The 22,127-nt window shown below is 33.4% G+C and overlaps 3 protein-coding genes and 1 long non-coding RNA gene across 4 annotated transcripts; all 4 read left to right on the forward strand.

The window, feature by feature from the left end:
• Positions 1–312: 312 nt before the first annotated feature.
• Positions 313–1,043, forward strand: LOC126678476 (uncharacterized). The gene is made up of 2 exons (XR_007640709.2): positions 313–449; positions 783–1,043. It is a non-coding gene; the product is annotated as an uncharacterized LOC126678476 (long non-coding RNA).
• A 5,935-nt stretch (positions 1,044–6,978) lies between these two features.
• On the forward strand, positions 6,979–9,616 carry LOC126659867 (uncharacterized). The gene is made up of 3 exons (XM_050353192.2): positions 6,979–8,179; positions 8,252–8,686; positions 8,764–9,616. The coding sequence occupies exons 1-3, from the start codon at positions 6,979–6,981 to the stop codon at positions 9,588–9,590; spliced, it is 2,463 nt and encodes an 820-aa protein (XP_050209149.2). The 3' UTR covers positions 9,591–9,616.
• Positions 9,617–9,824: 208 nt separating this feature from the next.
• On the forward strand, positions 9,825–12,505 carry LOC126659859 (serine/threonine-protein phosphatase 7 long form homolog). The gene is made up of 5 exons (XM_050353185.2): positions 9,825–9,953; positions 10,044–10,810; positions 10,899–10,986; positions 11,082–11,477; positions 11,571–12,505. The coding sequence occupies exons 1-5, from the start codon at positions 9,855–9,857 to the stop codon at positions 12,429–12,431; spliced, it is 2,211 nt and encodes a 736-aa protein (XP_050209142.1). The 5' UTR covers positions 9,825–9,854; the 3' UTR covers positions 12,432–12,505.
• Positions 12,506–15,712: 3,207 nt separating this feature from the next.
• On the forward strand, positions 15,713–16,645 carry LOC126659877 (SNF1-related protein kinase catalytic subunit alpha KIN11-like). The gene has a single exon (XM_050353200.1). It carries the CDS (start codon positions 15,797–15,799, stop codon positions 16,640–16,642), a length of 846 nt encoding a protein of 281 aa, XP_050209157.1. The 5' UTR covers positions 15,713–15,796; the 3' UTR covers positions 16,643–16,645.
• The last annotated feature ends 5,482 nt before the right edge of the window (positions 16,646–22,127 follow it).

A 22,127-nucleotide genomic window follows, 5' to 3' on the forward strand; every position in this document is an offset into this window, starting at 1 on the left:
GCGTTTTGATAGGTCAAAGTTGGATCAAAAATAGTCTTGGAAAAGTCGGCTTTTGCTAGGAATTTTATTAGCTCGATTAATTATCGGTTATTCGGATAAGGTTTAGAGACAAAGTAAATTATGAAAATAGAAAAGTGATTTAATAAATTAATTATTATATTAGCTCGATAATTAATTTATTTTAGCAAATTTGGACAGCTAATTAAATAACATTCGGAAATTGTTATTTAACGAACGGAATTGCTAAGTTAAAAATTATTGATACGAGTTCGATGCGATGTTACGTAATATGAGTTTTGAGTCTAGAATTTTGCTAGTTTAGAATTTATTTTAATTGCATTTTGTATCGATTTTCGAATTAGATCTGAGGAGGCAACCACTTGCGGGATCCGGAACTCGAGGAGTTTAACGGAGTTCTTGCTTGTTGGGTTATTTTTGGATAGCAAGTCGTGAGTTTACTATTTACTTTCGTATATTATTATTATTATAAGTTGTTAAATGTGTTGATGATTCATTGCATGCATTACATACATTATTACTTGGGTAGTTAACTTGAATACTTTATATGGCTTAGATGCGATGTTTGGCATGTTGTAGTTATTAGTAAATTTTGATGTTTGATTTGATGGTCCGACGAAACAAGCTACCTATTGGGTGTCAATAGGATTGAGTGATCATTAGTGTTGATCGAGTCTAGATTGCTGTGTATAAACATAATTTAGTTTGGTCTGGATTCGTTGTTGTTCTGATTATGAAATCTGAAGAAGGATTATGTTTGACAGATACGAGGTTAACTCGGTTGAACTATCTCGGGACTCACAGCTTGGGATTAAGATGTGGCATGAGTTAACTCGGTCGAACTATCTCGGGACTATCGTGGTGGCGGTTAACTCGGTTGAATTAGTTTGGGACCGTACCACTTCGGTTAATTTGATTTGAGATAACACAAATAGTATAAGTACTTTGAAGGGAAGTTTAGTCCATTCACATTACGATTAAGAGTAGGGTTTTGATCAGATCTAATATTTTTGTTTATTTTGATATATGTTTGTGCAATTTATAATTATAATATCTTAAGTAAATGCAAACTCACTCAGCATCCACTGACCTCCCCACAGTGTTCTTTTTTCAGGTTTGCTTGAACTTATGGTCGAGCTTCCATTTTATTTTTTAGAAGTCTCAGGTCAAAGCATTCGAGAAAAGCTTTGTTCCTTTATAGAACTACAGTAGTCGTCAGTAGAAAACTTAATTGTGTATCAAACGGTTTTCATGTTTTACACTCTATTACCTTATTTTTATATGAATAAAGTTTTGATTTGAAAACTGCGCGTTATAGCCATTTGATGTTTTACTAATTGCCTGTGTCGAAATTGATTAAGTATGGAATGCATGTTGGACAGGGCAATGTTCAATAGAGATATCGCATAGTAAGCCCCTGGTGCATATGACTTATGCATCGGAATTTGATAAAGTGTTTTTAACGTTTCAAAGTTAATGTTTAACAAACTTTCAAAAAATGTTTTATGCTTGATGCAATGTTTTTTTTTTGCAAAAATTCTTAGTGTTTTTAAGCCTCCTACGTGTTCCGGAGCAGCCACTCCCGTTCCCTAGCGCCGGTCGCAGCCTTCGATTTTGGGTCCTGATAAAGTTGGTATGAGAGGAGTTGGTCCAGGATACTGCTGCCTCTGTGTGTGAGTCTACTTAGGAACTACTGCAGCATATAGGATTCGAGTCATGTCTTTGATCATTTTTCATTTGATTCAAAATTGTTTCATTCACTACTAGAAAACATCCATTTAGTGACGGATTTTTCCGTCGCTAAATGGCCAAATTCTGTCGCTAAAAGTGTTTAGCGACGGATTAGCGACGAACAACGTCTGTCGCTATATATTTGGACGCAAACAAAATTTACGACAGGATGAAAAAATTTGCGACGGATTTTTAAAAATTTAGCGACGGATTTAGTGACGGATTTAAATCCGTCACTAATTTTTAAAAATAAAAAAAATAAAAAAAAATAATTTTTTATATTTAAAATCGTAAAATGTAATATCATTTAAACGGTAGCAAACCATCACTAACCCAACCGCGATAGACCACACACTGTCACCGACCCACAATTTTTGTAGACTTGCCAACTTCCTAGTAGGTCACCCATCCTCCCATTACTCCACCCATATCTCTTTAACAATAGAGTTCCCTCGCGCATGGCTCCATTTTATCCAACTCATATTTTTGTTATATATCGATGTGTTTTATATTTAAATATAACTAAAAAGAAAAAATATTTACTCCCACACTTTATTCCCGCATAATAATTAATTTTTATATAAAAATTAATGCAATATAATAATTAATTTATTTTTTAATAATTTTATTATATAAATAATTAATAATTATTTTTTAAATAATGAATCAATTTTTTTAATTTTTTTAGTAAATAAATAATAAATAAATTTTTTATAAAAAATAATCATATTTTCAAAAACAAATTAATAATGTTTTTTAATTAATTAAATTTTAGCGACGGATTCCGTCGCTAAACACGTCTCTAAAATTGACGAGAATTATTTCGGCAATTTTAGTGACGGATTCAAAATCCGTCACTAAATTTAGTGACGGATTTTGAATCCGTCACTAAATCCGTCTCTAAAATTGGCGGGAAAATTCCCGCCAATTTTAACGACGGAAAATCCGTCGCTAAATTTGGCGAGATAACTCCCGCCAATAATTTGATGAGATTAGCGACGGATTCAAAATCTGTCGCTAAATCTGTCGCTAAATTTAATTTTTAGCGACGGATTTTGAATCTGTCACTAAAATCCGTCGCTAAAAGCAGAATTTCTAGTAGTGATTCTCCTCTTTAAGATGTGAGTCTGTTTGTACATTCGATAGGATTATTTGACGAGATACGTATGCGTAGGTAATCCGCTTAAGCACGGATGTTCGGCTTATATTGGATGTTTCGCTTAGGCGTTGATATGTTGCTTTTGCGTTTAGATTTGATTATGTGGATATGTGCTTGGCATGTTAGTATAACATAGTCATGTAATGATTGTTGTGTGTTATTACGTGCAAACTATATAAGTGGTGTACTTATACGACTCGATGAACAAGCTATCAAGCGTAGTACGATATGAGGATGCTATCGGGATCATACGATCGAAGCAATTAGGGATGATTGACAAAAAGGCGTTAAATTCAAGGACATAGAAGAACTTACCAAGTTACAGAGTTTAAGATCTAGAGAACTTACGAAGTTAAAGGTTTAAAATTCAATTACAGTTATTTGTTTAAACGATTTTGAAAACATAATTGTGCCTAGACCCGACATAGTAATGCATTATTGCCACGACATGAGTAGAATTGCAACACTACATACACATTCAATGGAACGAATAAATAAATGAATTTATACACTAGTAGAATATGCATCATGCGCATTTGGCTCAGACAAGAGGTGGGTTGTGAAAACTCTTTGGGGATGAGAGACGCTATTACCCTAGTGCACAATTATGACAATCTTTAAAGGATTTGAATGTTATTTTTGTTAAGGGACTTTTTCTTTGAATTTCAAAGAGATCTGTTTTTAAACATGAGTGTACCTAGACCAGAACTCTGTATCAAAGGTAAAATGCTCGAGATCAAGCTGCAAGCAGCTCTCGAAGGCACGACGAATGTGTATAGAAGCACGGGATGAAGATTTACATTTTAAATGTACAAAGTTATCCGTAGTTCAATGAACTATAATGCGAGTAGAATGGTAAGGCGTATCTGTATAGCGAGGCGAAGTCGATTAAATGATGAGCTAGGATGTTCTTATCTTTAAACGAGGTGGCTATGACACCATGCTACGAGGAAATAAAAGTATGCAAGTTGATAATAGAACCTAGTAATCGACCTATAGACTAAGGATTAGAAATACGAAGATAACCTCTATGAATTGATGAAACGGGTTTTAAGCAATATCGGAAAAACCATCAAGTTTAGTAACACTAAGATATCTTTAGAGGAAACTGTTGGATCAGTTTAATATCAGAGTATGACCTTCCTAAAAAGGTTATTTAGGAATTAACCGTTGCAATCATCAAACAAAGAACAAGACTGCAGTACTTATGAAAGTGTGGACGGGAGGTTTACATAAATAAAAATGATCAACCTAAAGACAAGTTGCGAGAGTAAAAGGTATTCAAGGAATATTAACGTAGGATACGTAAAGATGTGTATGGTGTGAAGTATATGATCAATAAAGTTAAGAGATCGATTACATAAGTTGTGTGGAGTACGTTAGGAAGTTGGAAATCCAGGCAGCGTGCTTTGCGATTAGGATGTTCTGACCGACAGATTAAGGAATAGGAATATGTATAAATAATGTATATAAAGTACAAGGCCACGGGACTTAAAGAAGGATGTGAACGTTGTGTATGAAAGATTAGTACACGTTTCGTAACGAGATTGTACTAGATGTATAATTTAAGGGGGTTTAGAACTAATGAAAGAGTCAAAGTAAGATAATCATTGAGATATGTAATGTATTAAGGACGAAGGTAACCGGATAAAAACTTTATGAAAACGGGGAATAACTTAATGTAAACAAGAAAGTGAAGCAAACAATATATAAAAGAAAGTTGGTTTTGTTAAGATTCAACGGAAAAGAAGGATATAGGAATCAATAAAGGCGTAAAAGTTATAAAGTTTGATACGAGAAACAATAATGAATGAGAAAAACTACGATGGATTAAGTATACGGGCATAAGAAAACCGCTCAATAAACACAAGGGAATAAGTAAATGGCAAATAAGCATATAGTGTATGGATTAAAGAAAGGGAAATGAGTAGTTAAGGTTATGATATCGAGAGTAAAGTTATGGTATAAGGACATTGGTTGAGATCCAAAAGTAGACCTATTTGGAAGCAAAATGAAAACATCTCATTAATAGGCGACTTAATGAGTTCAACATTATGTAACTTCGGAAGTGGCAAGTAAATTTACCGTACCTGAAAAAGTATATGAAAGTACGATATAAATTATTTTTAGATTATTATCAGAAGTTTTTTAGTGGTCCATAAATTTATTGGATAAAAAGAAAGAACATGAAAAAATGTGAATAATCAATGCGTTAACTTCTGAGATATTGACAGAACGAAGTCAAGTTTTTCTAATGACAGTGACATTTGTACTAAGATCTAGGAAGTCCTAAGAGACGAACGGAAAGATTAAGGCGGATTTATGTAGGAGTGACTAGCGCAATAAAATAAATTGATAATCTATTAAGATTCGAAGAATGATGCTAAAAATACAAATGCACTACAAATATACTAGAAAAACGGCAGAGATACACACAAAACATAGATGCACCGAAACACACTAGAAATACATTATAAATACACCAAAAATACACTATGACATAAATACATTATAAAAACACTGCAAAAAGTGGTAAATACTTTTCAAAATAGTATATTTGACAAATAATCTATTTATTAAATATGTTTTTATTAAATAATCATTCAATTATTTATTACTCACTAATCAATTAATAAATAAAATAAATATATTTTATAATTTTAATAGTAATTAACAATAAAAATATTTGGATTCAGTTAATTTTCTACTTTATGTTTTTTATATATAATAAAATCAAATATTTTCTTGATACAAAATTTATTTTAGTTGTTTGAAATTTTGATTCGCACAAGTAATTTTAGATATGATGCATATTAGAGCATTAAAAAATGAGGGAATTTCCTGGGTTAATGACGTTTTTATTTGTAAAATTAAACAAAATTCTTAAACTAACCCCAGATTAAAAAATTTTCCCCATTTATATCATACAGACCGCGGAACACTTAAGCGGTTTTGGATAAACCGCGGAAGTGTTCCGCGGTCTGCACATGTGGCTCCACCTGGATGCAGGTGGAGCCACGTCACTGTAAACCGCGGAAGAGTTACGCGGTTTACAGTGACACGTCACTGTAAACCGCGGAACTCTTCCGCGGTTTACAGAGGGAATTTATTCCCTGTCAGAGGGAATAAATTCCCTCTGACCGAGTGGTTGTAGACCGCGGAAATTTTCCGCGGTCTACACCACTATAAAAGGGGGAACCAACCCGTTCCCCCTTATATCACAATTTGAGAAAAAAATTTATAGAGAGAGAGAGAGATATGTAGAGAGAGAGAGAGATAGTAGAGAGATAAAAATTTTAAATCGGGGTATTATTGTGGAGAAAATTTCGCGGAGTCGGTTTTCGTGGCGAAATATTATTTTTTGGCGCATTATTGTGGAGAAGATTTTGCGGAGTTGGTTTTCGTGGCGGAATATTATTTTTTGGCGCAGAATATTATTTTTTAGCGGAATTATCGGGTGAGTCTTTAAAATTTATAGATATGTTATTTTTAATTATTGAATGTAGTTAGATTTAAATAATGTTTGATGTGTAGTTAGATTAAAATAATGTTTGAAATGTAGTTAGTTAAATAAATATAGAGTTAACCCATAGATATAGTTAGATTTAGTTAAATTTTTTAAAAATATATATTATAAAATAAATTAGATTAATGTGTAAATAAAATTAGAATAATGTGTATAAAATTTATATAAATGTAAAATAGAGTAAATTAAAATTAGAAAATCGAATATATGAAATTTTTAGAATATTTTTATATTAGGTTGGAATTAGTGCAAAATATTAAAATTTATGTTTTATATTATATAAATAGATTCGATACTAAAAAATTAAATATAATAGGTATTTGTTTTTAACAGTATTTAGAGAAAATATAATTTTTTTATAACTGTAGGTTTGTGAAAAAAGTTAACATAAAATATTCGTATTTACATTTAAATCGGCTAATTATTAAAAATTTGAACTTGACATGTAGAATATTTGAATTATATTTTAAATGAGAGTAGCCCTCTTTTTAATGAGCTGCCAGCCCTAAAAATGTAGTTAAAATTATATTTTTTTAATGTAGTAATGACGACAAATGAGCTGCCAGCCCTAAAAATTTATTGGGATGGTACAATATTATCGACTCCGGGTGGAGTTGATTATGTTTCTGGTAAATCAGAACTGGTTGAGCTGACGAGTGTAGTGAATTTTGCACAACTACAAGTCGTAATTAGAAGGGTAATTGGGCTGAAGGATGGTGACGAGATAGTGAAAATTTATCTACGAGTGCCTCGGTTCGATGAACATGGAAGATTTCAAAAATATGATGGTTTTCCTATGGAGACAGATGTTCATATGCAAGCAATGTGGCGTAATGTTTCGCGGACGCCACAAATGAGGGTACTTGAGTTTTATATTGTGTACAATCCGTTATCTCAAGTACGTGCGGATGTAGACGACTCTGTGGATGTAGACGATTGTGCGGATGTAGACGACTGTGCGGATGTAGACGATGGTGATGATTTTAGTGATGAGGATGAGGAAGAAGAACACTTCTACGGGGCCGTTGCTGATGACAACGAGGATGATGATGATGATGACATCGGTGGTGATAATGGAGATGGCACACATGGTGAGAATGTCGGTGGTGGGTCGGAACAAAATACAGATCATTTTGAGTCGCGCCTTCCTCATGAGTACACGCATCAGAATGTTGACGACATGTGTGTCAATATGAATCTGTGGCCTAAAGAAAATGCAATATGGGAAGCAGGCAAAGAGTTTGAATTGGGGATGGTTTTTAGTTCGAGGTATGCTGTCCAGACATGCGCGGCGAGTTATCACATTGCAGCTAATAAAGAATACAAGAGCAGTGTAACAAATGGTAAAACAATAGTTCTTGTGTGTGTGAACAATGACACTTGCAATTGGAGGTTGCGTGCGTCGCTTTTGAAAGGCGAGTCAGACTGGATAATAACAAGATATAACGGCCCCCACCAATGCAGCGGCCAATCAATGAACCAAGACCATCGCAATTTAAGAGCGCGACAGATAGCTGAACACATCGACACGCAATTGCATCTGCAACGTGACATTAGGATTAAAACGCTTCAAGAGGGCATTTTTCAAAAATTGCGAGTTAGGCCCGGATACAAAAAAACATGGTATGCCAAGGAAAAGGCCATTGCAAACAGGTTCGGACAATGGGACGACTCTTTCAAGGAGATTTGCAATTTTATGACGAATGTCACCGTTGCTAATCCCAGGACAGTCTGGCATGCTACCGGTAATTTTTTAAAAATTTCGAGTATTAAAAATATGTTCGATTTAATAATTACTAATAACGGTGTATGCACAGGTACACCAATTGAAAACAATCCACAATTCAGAACTTTCAAGCATATGTTTTGGACTTACGAGCCAGTGGTGAAGGGTTTTCAGTATTGCAAGCCTGTGGTGTACATCGACGGCACCCACACATATGGAAAATACGAAATGACTTTGTTGATTGCTTCTGCAATTGAAGGGAACAATCACATCATGCCGATAGCTTTTGCCATTGTGAAGTCGGAAACTGCCGCATCCTGGAGGTATTTCATGAGGATGTTGAAGAGGTATGTTTTGGGTGAGCGAAAGGTGTGTATCATATCTGATCGCGGCTCCGGTATTATGAGTGCCATGGAGGGGCCTGAGTGGGCGGGTGATACCCACAAGTGGTGTATTAGACACCTAGTGAGCAACTTCCACAACGCCTTCAAGAAAAAATATCTCAAAAAGCTTGCTGAAAAAGCTGGTAATTTTCTTGTCATTTCATATAATACATAAATTTTTGGTTGATGGGAAAATATTGACGGTTTAATCGACGTGTAGGACGCGCATACCAAGAGCATAAAAGAGATCGGTACATGTCATTGATAGAGGCGGATTCACCTGAGGGTTATGCGTATCTTGACCGCCTTGATGTTAGAAAATGGAGCATGAGTGGCGACACGTCTGGAATGCGGCATGGTGTGATGACAACAAACTACGCTGAGTCGGTCAACGCGATGTTAAAGAACATTCGGGGGCTCCCTATCACAGCCATGTTGGAAGCAATATTTAACAAGGTCAATTCCGTATTCATTAAGCATGTGAACGACTATAAAATGTGGTTGGCATCCGGTTTCATGTGGACTCCAGTCTGTGCACACAGAATTGAGACTTGGGAAAATAAGTCAAAGACTCATACGGCTTCACAGTTCAACGTGGCACAGAAGGTATTCAATGTCTTGACCCAGTGCGACAATGTAAGACAAAAGGGTGGCAATACACAGCAAGTTCGTCTACTGGACGGGACATGCACCTGTGGAAAATTTCAACAATGGAAAATTCCGTGCTCCCATGCGATAGCTGCCTGCAACCAATATGGAGAGAACTACCGTGACTACATTTCATGGTATTACAAATGCGAGTATGGAATCTTAGCGTGGAGCTCTGTTTCATTTGAACCCTTATGGAATCGAAATCGTTGGATCAATTCCGCTGAAATTCCATTTGTTCCTAACAGACAGTGGATGAGGAAGAAGGGTAGGCCGGTTGAGAGTAGGCGTAGGAATGAAATGGACCAGACATTTAGGGACAGGCGGAATAGCAACTACTGTAGAAGATGTCTTACATATGGTCATAACCTTAGTTCATGTCCTTTTAGAGTTCAGTGATGTGAGAATTTCTGTTTCCATTTATCATGTACTAAGGATGTTGTAATTCCATTTGTGTTCTATTAAAATTTAAAATCTGGCAGCTCATTCTATTTTGTGTTTGTTTAGTTATTTAGTTTAAATAACAAACTCTTGTAACACTTTTACTTGACCGTATAATTGATGAAGTTATTTTTATTTAATTGTTTCATATTATTTGTGAACAAGTGTTTGATATTATTATGATTTAATTGTTTAATAATTTGCATTGAACAAATTGCAGCCATGGCAGCTGCTCACGATCACATGCAGCCGGGTCCTGAAAGACCGGCGCTACTTTTTTTACAGCATGACCATATCTCTCAGGATGTCTGGGATGGCACGGTAACTTACGTTTGCATCTTACTTTTTGTCAACAGTTACGTTTGCAACTTAATTAAATTTTTGAACTAACTTAATGTTTATTTTTTTCAGGGATCTGACGAGGGATTTCTGTCTCGCGCTAGCTGTACGACTAGAAGGAGCGCTGTTCTGCCGTTCGCTAGGTTGGACCACCGTATTCGGTCGATGATCGAGCCTACTGGATTTGCAGGCTGTTTTGCTATGCGTCACTACAGCGTCGACATGCAGCTGATCACAGCCCTTGTGGAGAGGTGGAGGCCGGAGACCCACACTTTTCACTTACCTGGCGGAGAGTGCACGGTTACACTACAGGACGTGGCCATTCAGACCGGATTACCAGTAGACGGTCATGCTGTTACAGGAGGTATTGTACATGATTGGGCTGCAGTGGCAGAGAGGGTTTTGGGGATTCCTGCGGGCAGATATCCTAAAAAGCCTGCAAATTCCACAGTCCAGACTTCTTGGATCCTAGAGAGTTTCCCCGACTTCGGTGCATTACCAGACCAGGCGACTGACGAGCTTGTCCATCGGTACACACGGGCGTATCTCTTGCTCGCTGTCACAGGATTGTGCTTCACTGACCTCGGTAGTGGAAAGACTTCGTTACGGATTCTTCCACTTTTAGAGGACTTGGCGGCAGTTCGGACCTACAGCTGGGGATCGGCGACACTGGCTTACTTATATCACGAGCTTTGCTCATGTTCGTTGCGGTCTGCGAATCGCCGCAACATGGGCGGGCCGTTGTGGATACTGCAGTTGTGGGCATTGGACCGACTTAGAGTTATTGCTCCCGCTCTTGCCGATCCCACTATTTCACCACATCTACCACTGGGCGACAGGTGTGTTTTACTGTTATTTAATATTTTTTAATTTTATTCTATTTCTTAAATATTGACGGATTAATGTGTTGTTGTTCTTGAATAACAGATGGGGAGGCCGGAGAAACGCCAGCCGTGCGGCTCGACACTCGCTGCCTGACATCCGTGTTCGGCTTGACACATCTCGCTACGAAGATGTAAGAAATTATGTTTCGGTTTTATTATCTCGTATGTTAAATAGCTCATTGTGGGAATGTTTTAATACTAAATGTCTTGTATTTTATACATGCAGTTTATCTGGCAGCCGTACACTGATGATATGCTGGACACTATCCCAGCGTATTGTTTAGATGGGCGCGCTATTTGGCGGGCCACAGTTCCACTTATTTATTTTCATATTGTGGAGTGGCACCAGGCAGACAGAGTTCTGCAGCAGTTCGGATTGCAGCAGGGTATTCCAGACGCCCCACTTCAGGACCACTCACTACACTCCCTTACCCTGAAGAGCAGCTCATCTTGGATCCAGACACACTCTCACTACATTCGTGTGTGGGACGACCGGCTCCGGTTTGTAATTTCAGGACAGCCCCTCCAGGACCCACCTCATTATCATTCCGAGTATATGGATTGGTTTCGGTATGTCACGCGTCGCTGGATCACACGACAGGGCGCTGAGCTCGGAGCACAGGTATTTTTTTAAATTATATGTTTTTCAATTAATTAATCAATAAATTGTGGGTTAATTTTCTACTTTTTTAACGTATTATATCTTTATTTGCAGGCCGATTTTGTGGAGCGTGTACGTAGGGATGCTCCTGTTGACACTGAGCTTCGGCGGTTCGCAGCCAGCACACAGAGAGGCACTAGAGAGGACCGCCGTGATGTTACATCGCCCCCTATCGAGCCTTCTATACCGCCGCACCGACTACCAGTCATACCTGACGCGCCGATAGATCCGACTACACTGCGACATCGACGGCGACAGCGGCGTCACCCCCCTGCACCACCTCAGCGTCCGACTGATCCTATGCCTCCCCCAGTGGTTTTTCATCCTTTCAGAGGGCATTACTATTACGCGGGGTCCAGCTCTGCACCGCCACCCTTTTCATCGGGTCCTCCTTCTTCTTCTGGCCAGTTTTACGGGGATTCGGCACATCACTATTTTGAGGGGTCGTGTTCATATCCAGTGCCACCAGGACCTTCTTCGCCTTTTGTTCCACCGCCGCCTGCTTATGTACCACCTACGGTGCCTCCTTTTCAGGTGCAGTGGGATCAGCCTACACAGGGTACACAGGACTTTCCAGCTTCACAGGGACTTCCACAGACACCTGGGACTACAGACTTTCTGTCATATGGTAGCAGTTGGTTAGGTCTAGACAGCATGGAGGCGATGATGTTCCGCCAACAAGGAGAATTTGTTACCCCGCCACCAGCAACGACGAGTACGGCCATTCCCCAGGACCAGCAGGGTGACGACGGAGCCGACGACGAGGACGCCGATGCAGGAGAGGGAGATGGTGATGGTCGCCCAGGTCGACGTTACCTCACCATCAGTACAGGCCGTCGGGCGAACCGTAACAGAAACAACTTGCGCTCGAACCTCCCGGTAACTAGCAGATATGACGATAGGACTCCTAGGTGATTTCTTTTTTGTACTTTGTACATTATTATCTGATGTAGTAATCTTTTTTAATTTGTAATTTTTAGTTTATTAAATATGTTATTGTTATGAAGTATATATTTGAATATTTGTTAATATAATTATTTTGTAGTATTTTATAAATTTATTTTTGTAGAATGTTAAAAAAATTAACTAATTCAAATGTTTTAAATTTAAAAAGTTCAACAATTAAAACGTAAATTTTTTTTAATAAAAGGTTTTCTCATTTTTAAATTTTTATTTAATTTTTTTTTAAATGATTGGGAGAAAACCTCCCAATCATTTAAAATAAAATCAAAATGATTGGGAGAATTTTCTCCCAATCAGTGCAGCCAGGGAATTAATTCCCTGGCTGCACAAGCAAACCGCGTAACACTTACGCGGTTTGCCACGTTGGCAATGCAAACCGCGTAAGTGTTACGCGGTTTGCTTTTGCCTATGTGGCTCCTCCAGCGAGGAGCCACGTAGGACAGACCGCGGAACAGTTCCGCGGTCTGGAAGGTATAAAATGGGATTTATGAGTTTTTGGGTGATAATTTCGGAAATAATTAACAAAAACCAAATTTAATGGTCATTAACCCGAATTTCCTACACTACCCTATTTCCTATTTTGTTTACAACTTTACATTATTATTTTTTAGCTTAAATGCACTAAAAATAACAAATTTTCGCGTGTTTTTGGTATTTAACACAATCTTTTAATTTTGGCATATTTAACATGAACTTTTCAATTTTTTGCAATTAAGACCGTGTGTGTCTTCCTTTGAAAAATAGTGTCATTTTACATTCAAAGTGACTTCGTTTTAGTCTAAAACGGTGTCGTTTTACATCCAAAACGATGTCGGTGTCTTTAATTGCAAAATTTTGAAAGTTCGTGTACTTTTTTGCCAAAATTAAAAGATTATGTTAAATACCAAAAACACGCGGAAATTGGTGATTTTTGGTGCATTTAAGCCCTTTTTTATCTTTACTTTTCTAACTTTTTTTACGACAAATATCTTCTTCTTTTTTAATTTCACAAATACATTTTTCACTTTTTAATGATTTATTTTCTTTTTTATAGATTTTTTTCTGGTATTTTTTTTATCGTGTTTTTAGTGTAACTATGGTGTATAATATTATATTTATTGTGTTTTTTTAGTGTAATTATGGTCTTTTTATAGTGTAATAAAAATGAATATATAGTGTATTTATGGCATTTTTGTAGTGTTTTTATAATGTATACCACCATAAAAACACTGCAAATACACCATAAACACTGCAAATATATCATAAACACTGCAAATGCACCATAAATATACTAAAAAAAGGGCAAAAAATACACCAAAAATATATAGATATACCGAAACACACCAGAAATACACTATAAATACACCAAAAATACACTTTAACATAAATACATTATAAAATCACTGCAAATACACCATAAATCAATTCTTTCTTTACAAAATCAGTATCTATAAATAAATAAACAAATCTATGAATAAGAGAAAGACAAATTATATGAATAATAGAACAATTTTATAAATAAAACAATTATAGAGCTACAATAATTTATTTACAAAATGTTTAAATCATCACAAAAAAACCTAAAAAATTATAAAAAAAATAAAAACGATGTCGAGAAATTCATAGCGAGAACGGAAGAGCCGAACGGAAAAGCGCGAACGTAAGAGACGAACGGAAAAACGACCGGAAGAGACGAAAAATTCATCGGAAGTAGACGAACGGAAGAGGCGAATATAAAACCAACCGGAAGAGATAAATGGAAAATCAAACGGAAAATAAGAAGGAAAAAAAAAGAGAATTTTGAAAGAAATAGAGAGAAGGGAGAGAAAAGAGAGTGTGGCTATGTAGAATTTTAACCTAAAATGAGATAAGTCTTCTATATGTAGTAGGTATTTTTATAAGGGATTATGACAAAAATACCTAAAATTTTAAAAATATTTACAAAAGTACCTATAGACGTTTTTCATTTACAAAAATATCAGCTAATTTAAAATTATTTAAAAAACTATCAAAAAATAAAAATTATTTACAAAAGTACGATGTGTATAATGTCGATATGATAATGGTATAATTTCGGTATATTAAAATTATAAACCAGAGAATTTAAAAATAATATTTAGTTTATTATTGGTATAATTTGGTATATTTTCGGTATATATCGATAATAATTTTTCATATATATTTTTTAGTTGATAGCATGTACATTTTTTTTATATGTATTTTTCACTATAGTTGGTAATCAATTAGAGGATTTATATATTGTTGGTATAATTTTAATATATTGTTAGTTTAATTTTTAGTATGCGATGTGGTGTAATTTTTATCTAATATTAATAAAATTTCAGTATATTTTGATGTGTATACTCTTGTTATACTGTTGGTATATTATTAATTTAATATTTAGTATACGATTTGATATAATTTTGGTAAAAAATTTATTTAGTATTAATAAAATTTCAATATGTTCTGATGTGTATAATGTTAGTATAATTTTAGTTTATTAATATACTCACATTGGGTATTAAACTTGGGAGGGTACTGAATTATGCAAAAGTTTCAAAATGAGTATTGAATTTTTTTTTTTGTTACAATATGGGTACTGAACTATGCAAAACGTTACAAAATGGATACTCTCAGCCACTTTTTGCTGACATGGCTTCTTGTTTCGTCCAATCAGTGAAGAACACGTGGCTGAGAGAACCCATTTTGTAACGTTTCATATAGTTCAGTATCCATATTGTAACAAAAAAAAATTCAGTACCCATTTTGAAAGTCTCATATAGTTCAGTACCCATTTTTAAAGTCTCATATAGTTCAGTACCCTCACAAGTTTAATATCATACTGACATTATACCAACAGTATACACCGTATGTTTGTAATTATTTTTTATTTTTTGGTATTTTTATAAATATTTTTAAAGCAATTAAGATTTTTGTAAATGAAAAAAGTCAATATGTATTTTTGTAATTATTTTTATTTTTTTAGTAAATGGTGTAATTTCCTCTTTTTATAAATATGTTTATTATTAGTGTAGAATGGGAAGTTATGAAAAGAAAGATAAATTTGTTGTAAACATATTTGAAAATGAAAAATTTTAAAAATAATCCCTTAAAAGATAACAGAAAACATTAATATAATTAGGTGTCCTACTCCTATGTTAACATTCCCCATTACTTTAGGAATCCTAATCACTTCTACTTTAGGAATCCCGAACGATAAAAACATTATAATATATATGCTTTCATATATTGCTTTTCTTCATACTAAACTGAGAAACACAAACTCTCAGTCTCGTATATCTTTCTTTAGACACGAACTGAAAAAACACAAACTATCAATGTCTGCTGATTTTCAACTCGAAAAACAAAGTACCATGAATCTTGTCGAATCAAAATACAGATTTCTCAAAACCCTAGGAATCGGAACTTTCGGCAAAGTAAAACTTGTGAAAAATATCTCCACGGGAAAAAAATACGCCATCAAGATTGTCAAGCGAGACAGAATCAAAGACAAATCCATGGAAGAAAAACTGATGCGTGAAATCAACATTATGAAACAGTTAAATCACAAACATATTATACGATTTTACGATGTTATCGAATCAGATACTGATATTTACCTCGTACTCGAACGAGCAAGGAAGGGTAATCTTCTAGACTTGATCAATAGTAAGGATGGCGGTAGGGTTCAAGAAGACGAGGCGCGTAAGATTTTCGGACAAATCATCGATGCTATCGAGTTCTGTCATGAGAATAAGGTTGTTCACAGAGATCTTAAAGCGGAGAACATTCTTATGGATTCAAAGAATAATGTAAAGGTTGCTGATTTTGGATTTAGTGTTGTTAAAGAGAAAGATCAGTTGCTGAAAACGACTTGCTGCAGTCCATTCTACGCTGCGCCGGAGATTCTTTGTAAGCAATTTTATGGATGTGAGGTTGATATATGGAGCTGCGGTGTGATTCTTTATGCAATGTTATGCGGTAAACTTCCTTTCGAAGATGAGAGCTACCCTGCGGCTTTCAAGAAAATTAAAAGCGCGGATTTTGATCTTCCGGGACATTTGTCATCCGAAGCTGGAGATTTGATTTCAAAGATACTGGTTGTTGATCCGAAAAAGCGGTTCACAATTTCAGAAATTAGAAAGCATTCATGGTTTGACTCTCAAAATGTAATAGTTAATTGATAGTCTATAATGTTCTTGTAACATCTGTATATTTATATGGACAAGATGAAATTCTGCAGCAGACTCTCATATTTTTATATACTTAAATATGTGGGAATTTTGAGTATGGTTTTATGTGAAGGTTAATGAGTGGTTATCTTTTTTGATATGTAAATTTGATTTTTGAGTGATTTGAGATTATGCTTCTTGAAATTGAAATTGACCATATATTATATGACTTAATATAAGAGACTGTATTTTGGTAACGTGAAACTAGCATAACTTAAAACACAAGAAATTCTATGGAAAACAATTCTGGGAATCTTCAACATAAGTGCAAATTGATGGAATGTTGACTCCATGAGTTAAGCTGTTGTATAAAGCAAATGAGCTCTAACTTCAGAAAATTACATATCTTTACCAAAAAAAATTTAGTAGACTGAGTTCATCACGTCATATGTGGAATACTGAACAAATCATTTCAAAACACGTGATCAAATCATGGCATTAATATAATATCGTTCGTTAAATTTTTACATATTTAATGGTGTGTTTTAAAGCTTTTGCAATTGAGCACCAACAATATTACGTATGCCAGCGCTCTTAACCTTCGAATAGTTGACCCAGCTCCTTGTTGTTTGAAGAAACCCTCCACTTCAATTGATATTTTTTCACGAAAAACAAACATGAGATAAAAAAAATCCAGTCTTTATTATTGTTTGAAGAAACCCTCCACTTCAATTGCTATTTTTTCACGAAAAACAAACATGAGATAAAAAAAAATCGAGTCTTTGCAATTGCAATTTCTTTGGCATATGTTCGGTCCTCTTTCTTTTTTTCCTTTTGTAAATTAGAACCTGAAAATAATAAAAATGGAACCTTTTGTGAACATTATATATCAACTAAGGTAATAAATTCATTTTCTTATATAACCAAATATTCTACAAATATATGCATTATAATATAAACTTGTGTATTATTCAAAAGTCTAATGCAACAAACCTCCTCTTTCAGCATTATAATCAACAGAACACAATCAAGCAGTTAACAAGGAATAAATTTTGCATTTTCTGCATCATCCTGTCACTATATACGAACTGTTAATATGACTACCGCTCGGTTTTCTTAATGCAATGTAAAATGAAGGCATACAGTGGCAATTAATGAAATTTTCCATGAAAGTGCTGCTACCTATGCAGAGAAATAAAGAGTGAACACTCCAGTAACATGAAGAATATAAGACATAGGCCATGTTTGGTTCATGGAATAGAATAGCATGGAATAGAATAGCATGGAATAGCCATTCTTTAGTTTTTGAGAGGAGTGTTTATTCCATAAAATCATGGAATAGCAATTCTTTGGAATACCTATTCTATGAACCAAAGCAAAGAATTGTCATTCTATACGGAATAGTTATTCCATTCCGCACCTATTTCATGAACCAAACATGGCCATAGGGTAATCAGTACTCTAATCTTTAATTTTAAGTGTTTGGTACATGTTTCATAAGCTCTGTTTTTAGCATTACCTGTCAAAAACTGTACTAACAAAGAATCTAGCAAAACGCATATTTAGGTTACGGCACTATCGTATCTTTTTTAATTGGGTCATTCCACTACAATTTGTATAGATCGAGTCCTTACACTTTGGATTTTATATAGACATTAGATCCCCCCCTTGCAAAATGTGTTAACATTGTCAAGTCGGACCGATTCAGGGATTTACTTTTGAGAAAATTACATATTTATCTAAAAAATAAAAATATTTATAAATTCTACCTCAATAAGAAAAAGTTAACAAAAATACCTTATGATTTTAGTATTTAAATGTTTTTACTTCCCGTGTTAAAACAATTTCAATTTTACTCTAAAATAAAAACACATGCTTTTTGACAAGGCTTCTCTCTCCAGGACCACACACATGTACTCTCTTTCTCATTTGTACAATCTCTCTCTCTTAGACCATATTTCTTCCTTCTTTTTTCTCTCTCATCGACCATGCACCTGTACTCAAAAGCACCAACACATTTATAAAACATAATTAGCAAAATAAAGTTGGGATGCTATTTTCTGCTCATTTTTTTATGAATATTTCTTAATATGCCTTGATATTATTTAATGGTTAAATACTGTTATGCCATTTTTTTCTTTTTCTCTTTTAACGTTAAAATGTTATTAAAGCAAAACATAATGAAAGAATATAATAATAAAAAATGGTGATAGAAATATAAATATAAAAGAGTTTATAAGTAAGTATAAAATTAAATATTAAAAATAGAACTTTCTTCACGCATGAATCACGTGCAATGTAACCGCAATTTATAGATATAGTTATTTTTAAAAAATAAATTTGTTTTTAATTATTGATTAATATATCATAAAAATAAATTAGAAAAAAAACGTTTTGATAAAAAGACATGACATTGTTTATAATTATTTTAAGTACCTATCATTAAAATATCATAAACTTATTATAATATTATCGGAACTTATTATAAACTTATCGTATTATTATCATATAACCTTATCATATTTTTTCCATAACTTATTTGCGTTATTTATGCAGATATAGATAACATATTCGTAACAATATCATAATATTATCACACACTTATCATAATATTATCATACTCTTCTTATGATAATAACATTATCACAGTACTGTCATAACCTTATTATGAGAAGTTGTTTTATGTACGTTATCATCACTTTATCATAATAGTATCATAATATCACCATTTTATTATTATCATAATATTATCAATATTATTATCATAACACTGTCATATTATTATCATATAACTTATCATAACATTATCATATTATTATCATCAATAGCTTTATCATAATATTATCACACCTTATCATATTTTTATACGTAATTTATTTTACGTAATTTATGCATAATTGGATAACATTTTTAAAAAAAATAGTCACATAATTATCATGGTATTATCGTAGTTTTTATTACGATAACAATTTTATCATAATATTCCATAACTTTATTATAAAATTTATTTAATCTACTTTATCATCACTTAATCATAATATTATCATAAACTTATCATATTATTAGTAAAACTTAATATAATCTTATCATAATCTTATCAGATTATTAACATAATTTAATATAATATTATCATAACCTTATTATAATTTTGTGTGAACTTATTTTACGTAGTTTATGCAGAATTAAATAACATTATCATAATATTATCATAATATTCTCATTATCTTATCATTAATCTTATCATAACCTTATCATTTACTCCCTCCATCCCAATAGAGTTGTCCACTTTGAGAAACTTTTTTTGTCCCAAAACTCTTGTCCACTTTCAAAAAACTACTAACTTTTACAATCAATTTTTCTATATTACCCCTATATAAAATTCAATAATGAGTAAAATGAAAGTAAATTGCAAGTGGATCCTAAATTAAATAGGGGTATGACAAGAAAAGTAAAGAAAATTTTATAAAACCCATAAACAATAATTGTTTTTCTTAAACTGTGTGATAAAGGCAAAGTTGACAACTTTATTGGGACGGAGGGAGTATTATGTAAAATTGTTTTACGTACTTTATCATAATCTTATCACAACCTTTATCATAAGCATATCGTAATATTATCATTATGATATTTATCATAATATTATTAGAGTCTTATCATAATATTATCACAACCTTATCATAATATTATCAGAGTCTTATCATAGCCTTATCATAATATTATCATAGTCTTATCATAACTTTTTCGTGATTTTTGCATAGATTATTTTACGTAATGTTATCATAATCTTATCATAATATTTTTTTATATAATTTATACAGAATTAAATAATATTATCGTACTTTTATATCATAATATTATTATAGTCTTATCATAGATTTATCATAATATTATCATAATGATCTTTTTATGATTTTTACATAACTCTTCTCATAATTTTTTTGTATAATTTTTTTGTGTGTAATTTATTATGAATTAGATTACATTTTCATAACAGTATCATAATTTTTAACATAAAAATTTATATAAGTCACAATTACAATAATAATAATAAAACAATTATATTTCTAACACAATAATACTCTTCCTACATATAAATCACAAAATCAACAATTACATTTCTAAACGAAGAAGCTTTGTATCACGATCGCTCTCTGTTCAAATATTTCTACCATTAAGCAAAAAAGAAAAAGAGAAAATCTTAAAAAGCACTCGACAAAAGGCAGTCACAAAAAAAAACTTCGAACCATTTCCCTCAGCTTGGCTGGAAAATTTCCCTCTACAAGCAACACCTACAGACCTGCAAAGACACAATTATATGATACTATCTGACCATTTATCTAACATAATGACCACCATAACAAAGATCTTAAGAGCAGCCGCAAAGAAAATATTGGCCTGACAATCCATTATCTAACTATTTATCTAACATACTGAGCTACAAAGATGCAATTATATAATTTCCTACACAGGTAAATATATTTAACTTGCTTAAAATCTATGAATTCCTACAAAGTTCCATTACATACAAACCATAAAACAATAACACAAACAAATCAACAACCACAACACTCTCATTTTTTAAAATTTTAAATCCTTCAAAATTGTCTTAAATTCAAAACATCGCAAAAACATAAACAGTAAATAAATACAAAGCCAGATCTAAATAAACAAAAACCTCAGTTCATGAACTGAATAATAGCTAAAGTTAATTGACAATCAATAAAAAAAAATAGATTAATGGAGATATGATTTATTTACAATCAATAAGAAGAATAGAAGACTCTCAATTATTATGATCTGTGGACGACACAAGCGACAAGGTCTCGTCTCCATCGCTGTCGCCGTCGAAGAGCTCCTCCACAGAAAAATCCTCCTTTAATTTCTCTTCTGCTGCCGATCTGAAGTTATTATTGTCCACCGCTTTCCATTACACAATCGTCGCCGCCTCTTACTGTAAAATTGGAGAATATTATTAGATAAAAAGAGGAGCAGAGAAAATAGGGGAAATAGAAGAACAAAGTAAAAACTCTAACTATGAGAGTAATTGGGTTAGATTAGAGGAGTAAAATTATAACTAAAATAAATATTAGAGTAAAAACAAAAAAATAAAAAAACGGAGAGTATTTTATTTATCTTTTTCAGCGTGAGGTATGTTTTATAAATATTTTAGATTTTGGAGTATTTTACCTAAATTTCTCTTTACTTTTAATAAAAACAGAAGTCCAGAGACAATTAAAAAAAAAATAAAAAAACGGATATTTTTTTTATCTTAGTCGCGCTAACGGCGCGTGGGGTTCACACTTTATTTCCGTGACAAAGGAATCTAATGTCTACAAAATGATAAGTGTTTGGACTCAATATTGATAAATAAAAGTAGAGGGATACAATTAAAAAATTTATAATAGTGCAGTAAATATATATATTTTGTCAAGAAATTTTCTCTTCCAGCATTATAACAAAGAAATGATATTATTACCAGAAAGATGGATTCGATGGT

This window comes from Mercurialis annua, linkage group LG1-X (genome assembly GCF_937616625.2).
Source record: "Mercurialis annua linkage group LG1-X, ddMerAnnu1.2, whole genome shotgun sequence".
Lineage (NCBI taxonomy): Eukaryota > Viridiplantae > Streptophyta > Magnoliopsida > Malpighiales > Euphorbiaceae > Mercurialis > Mercurialis annua.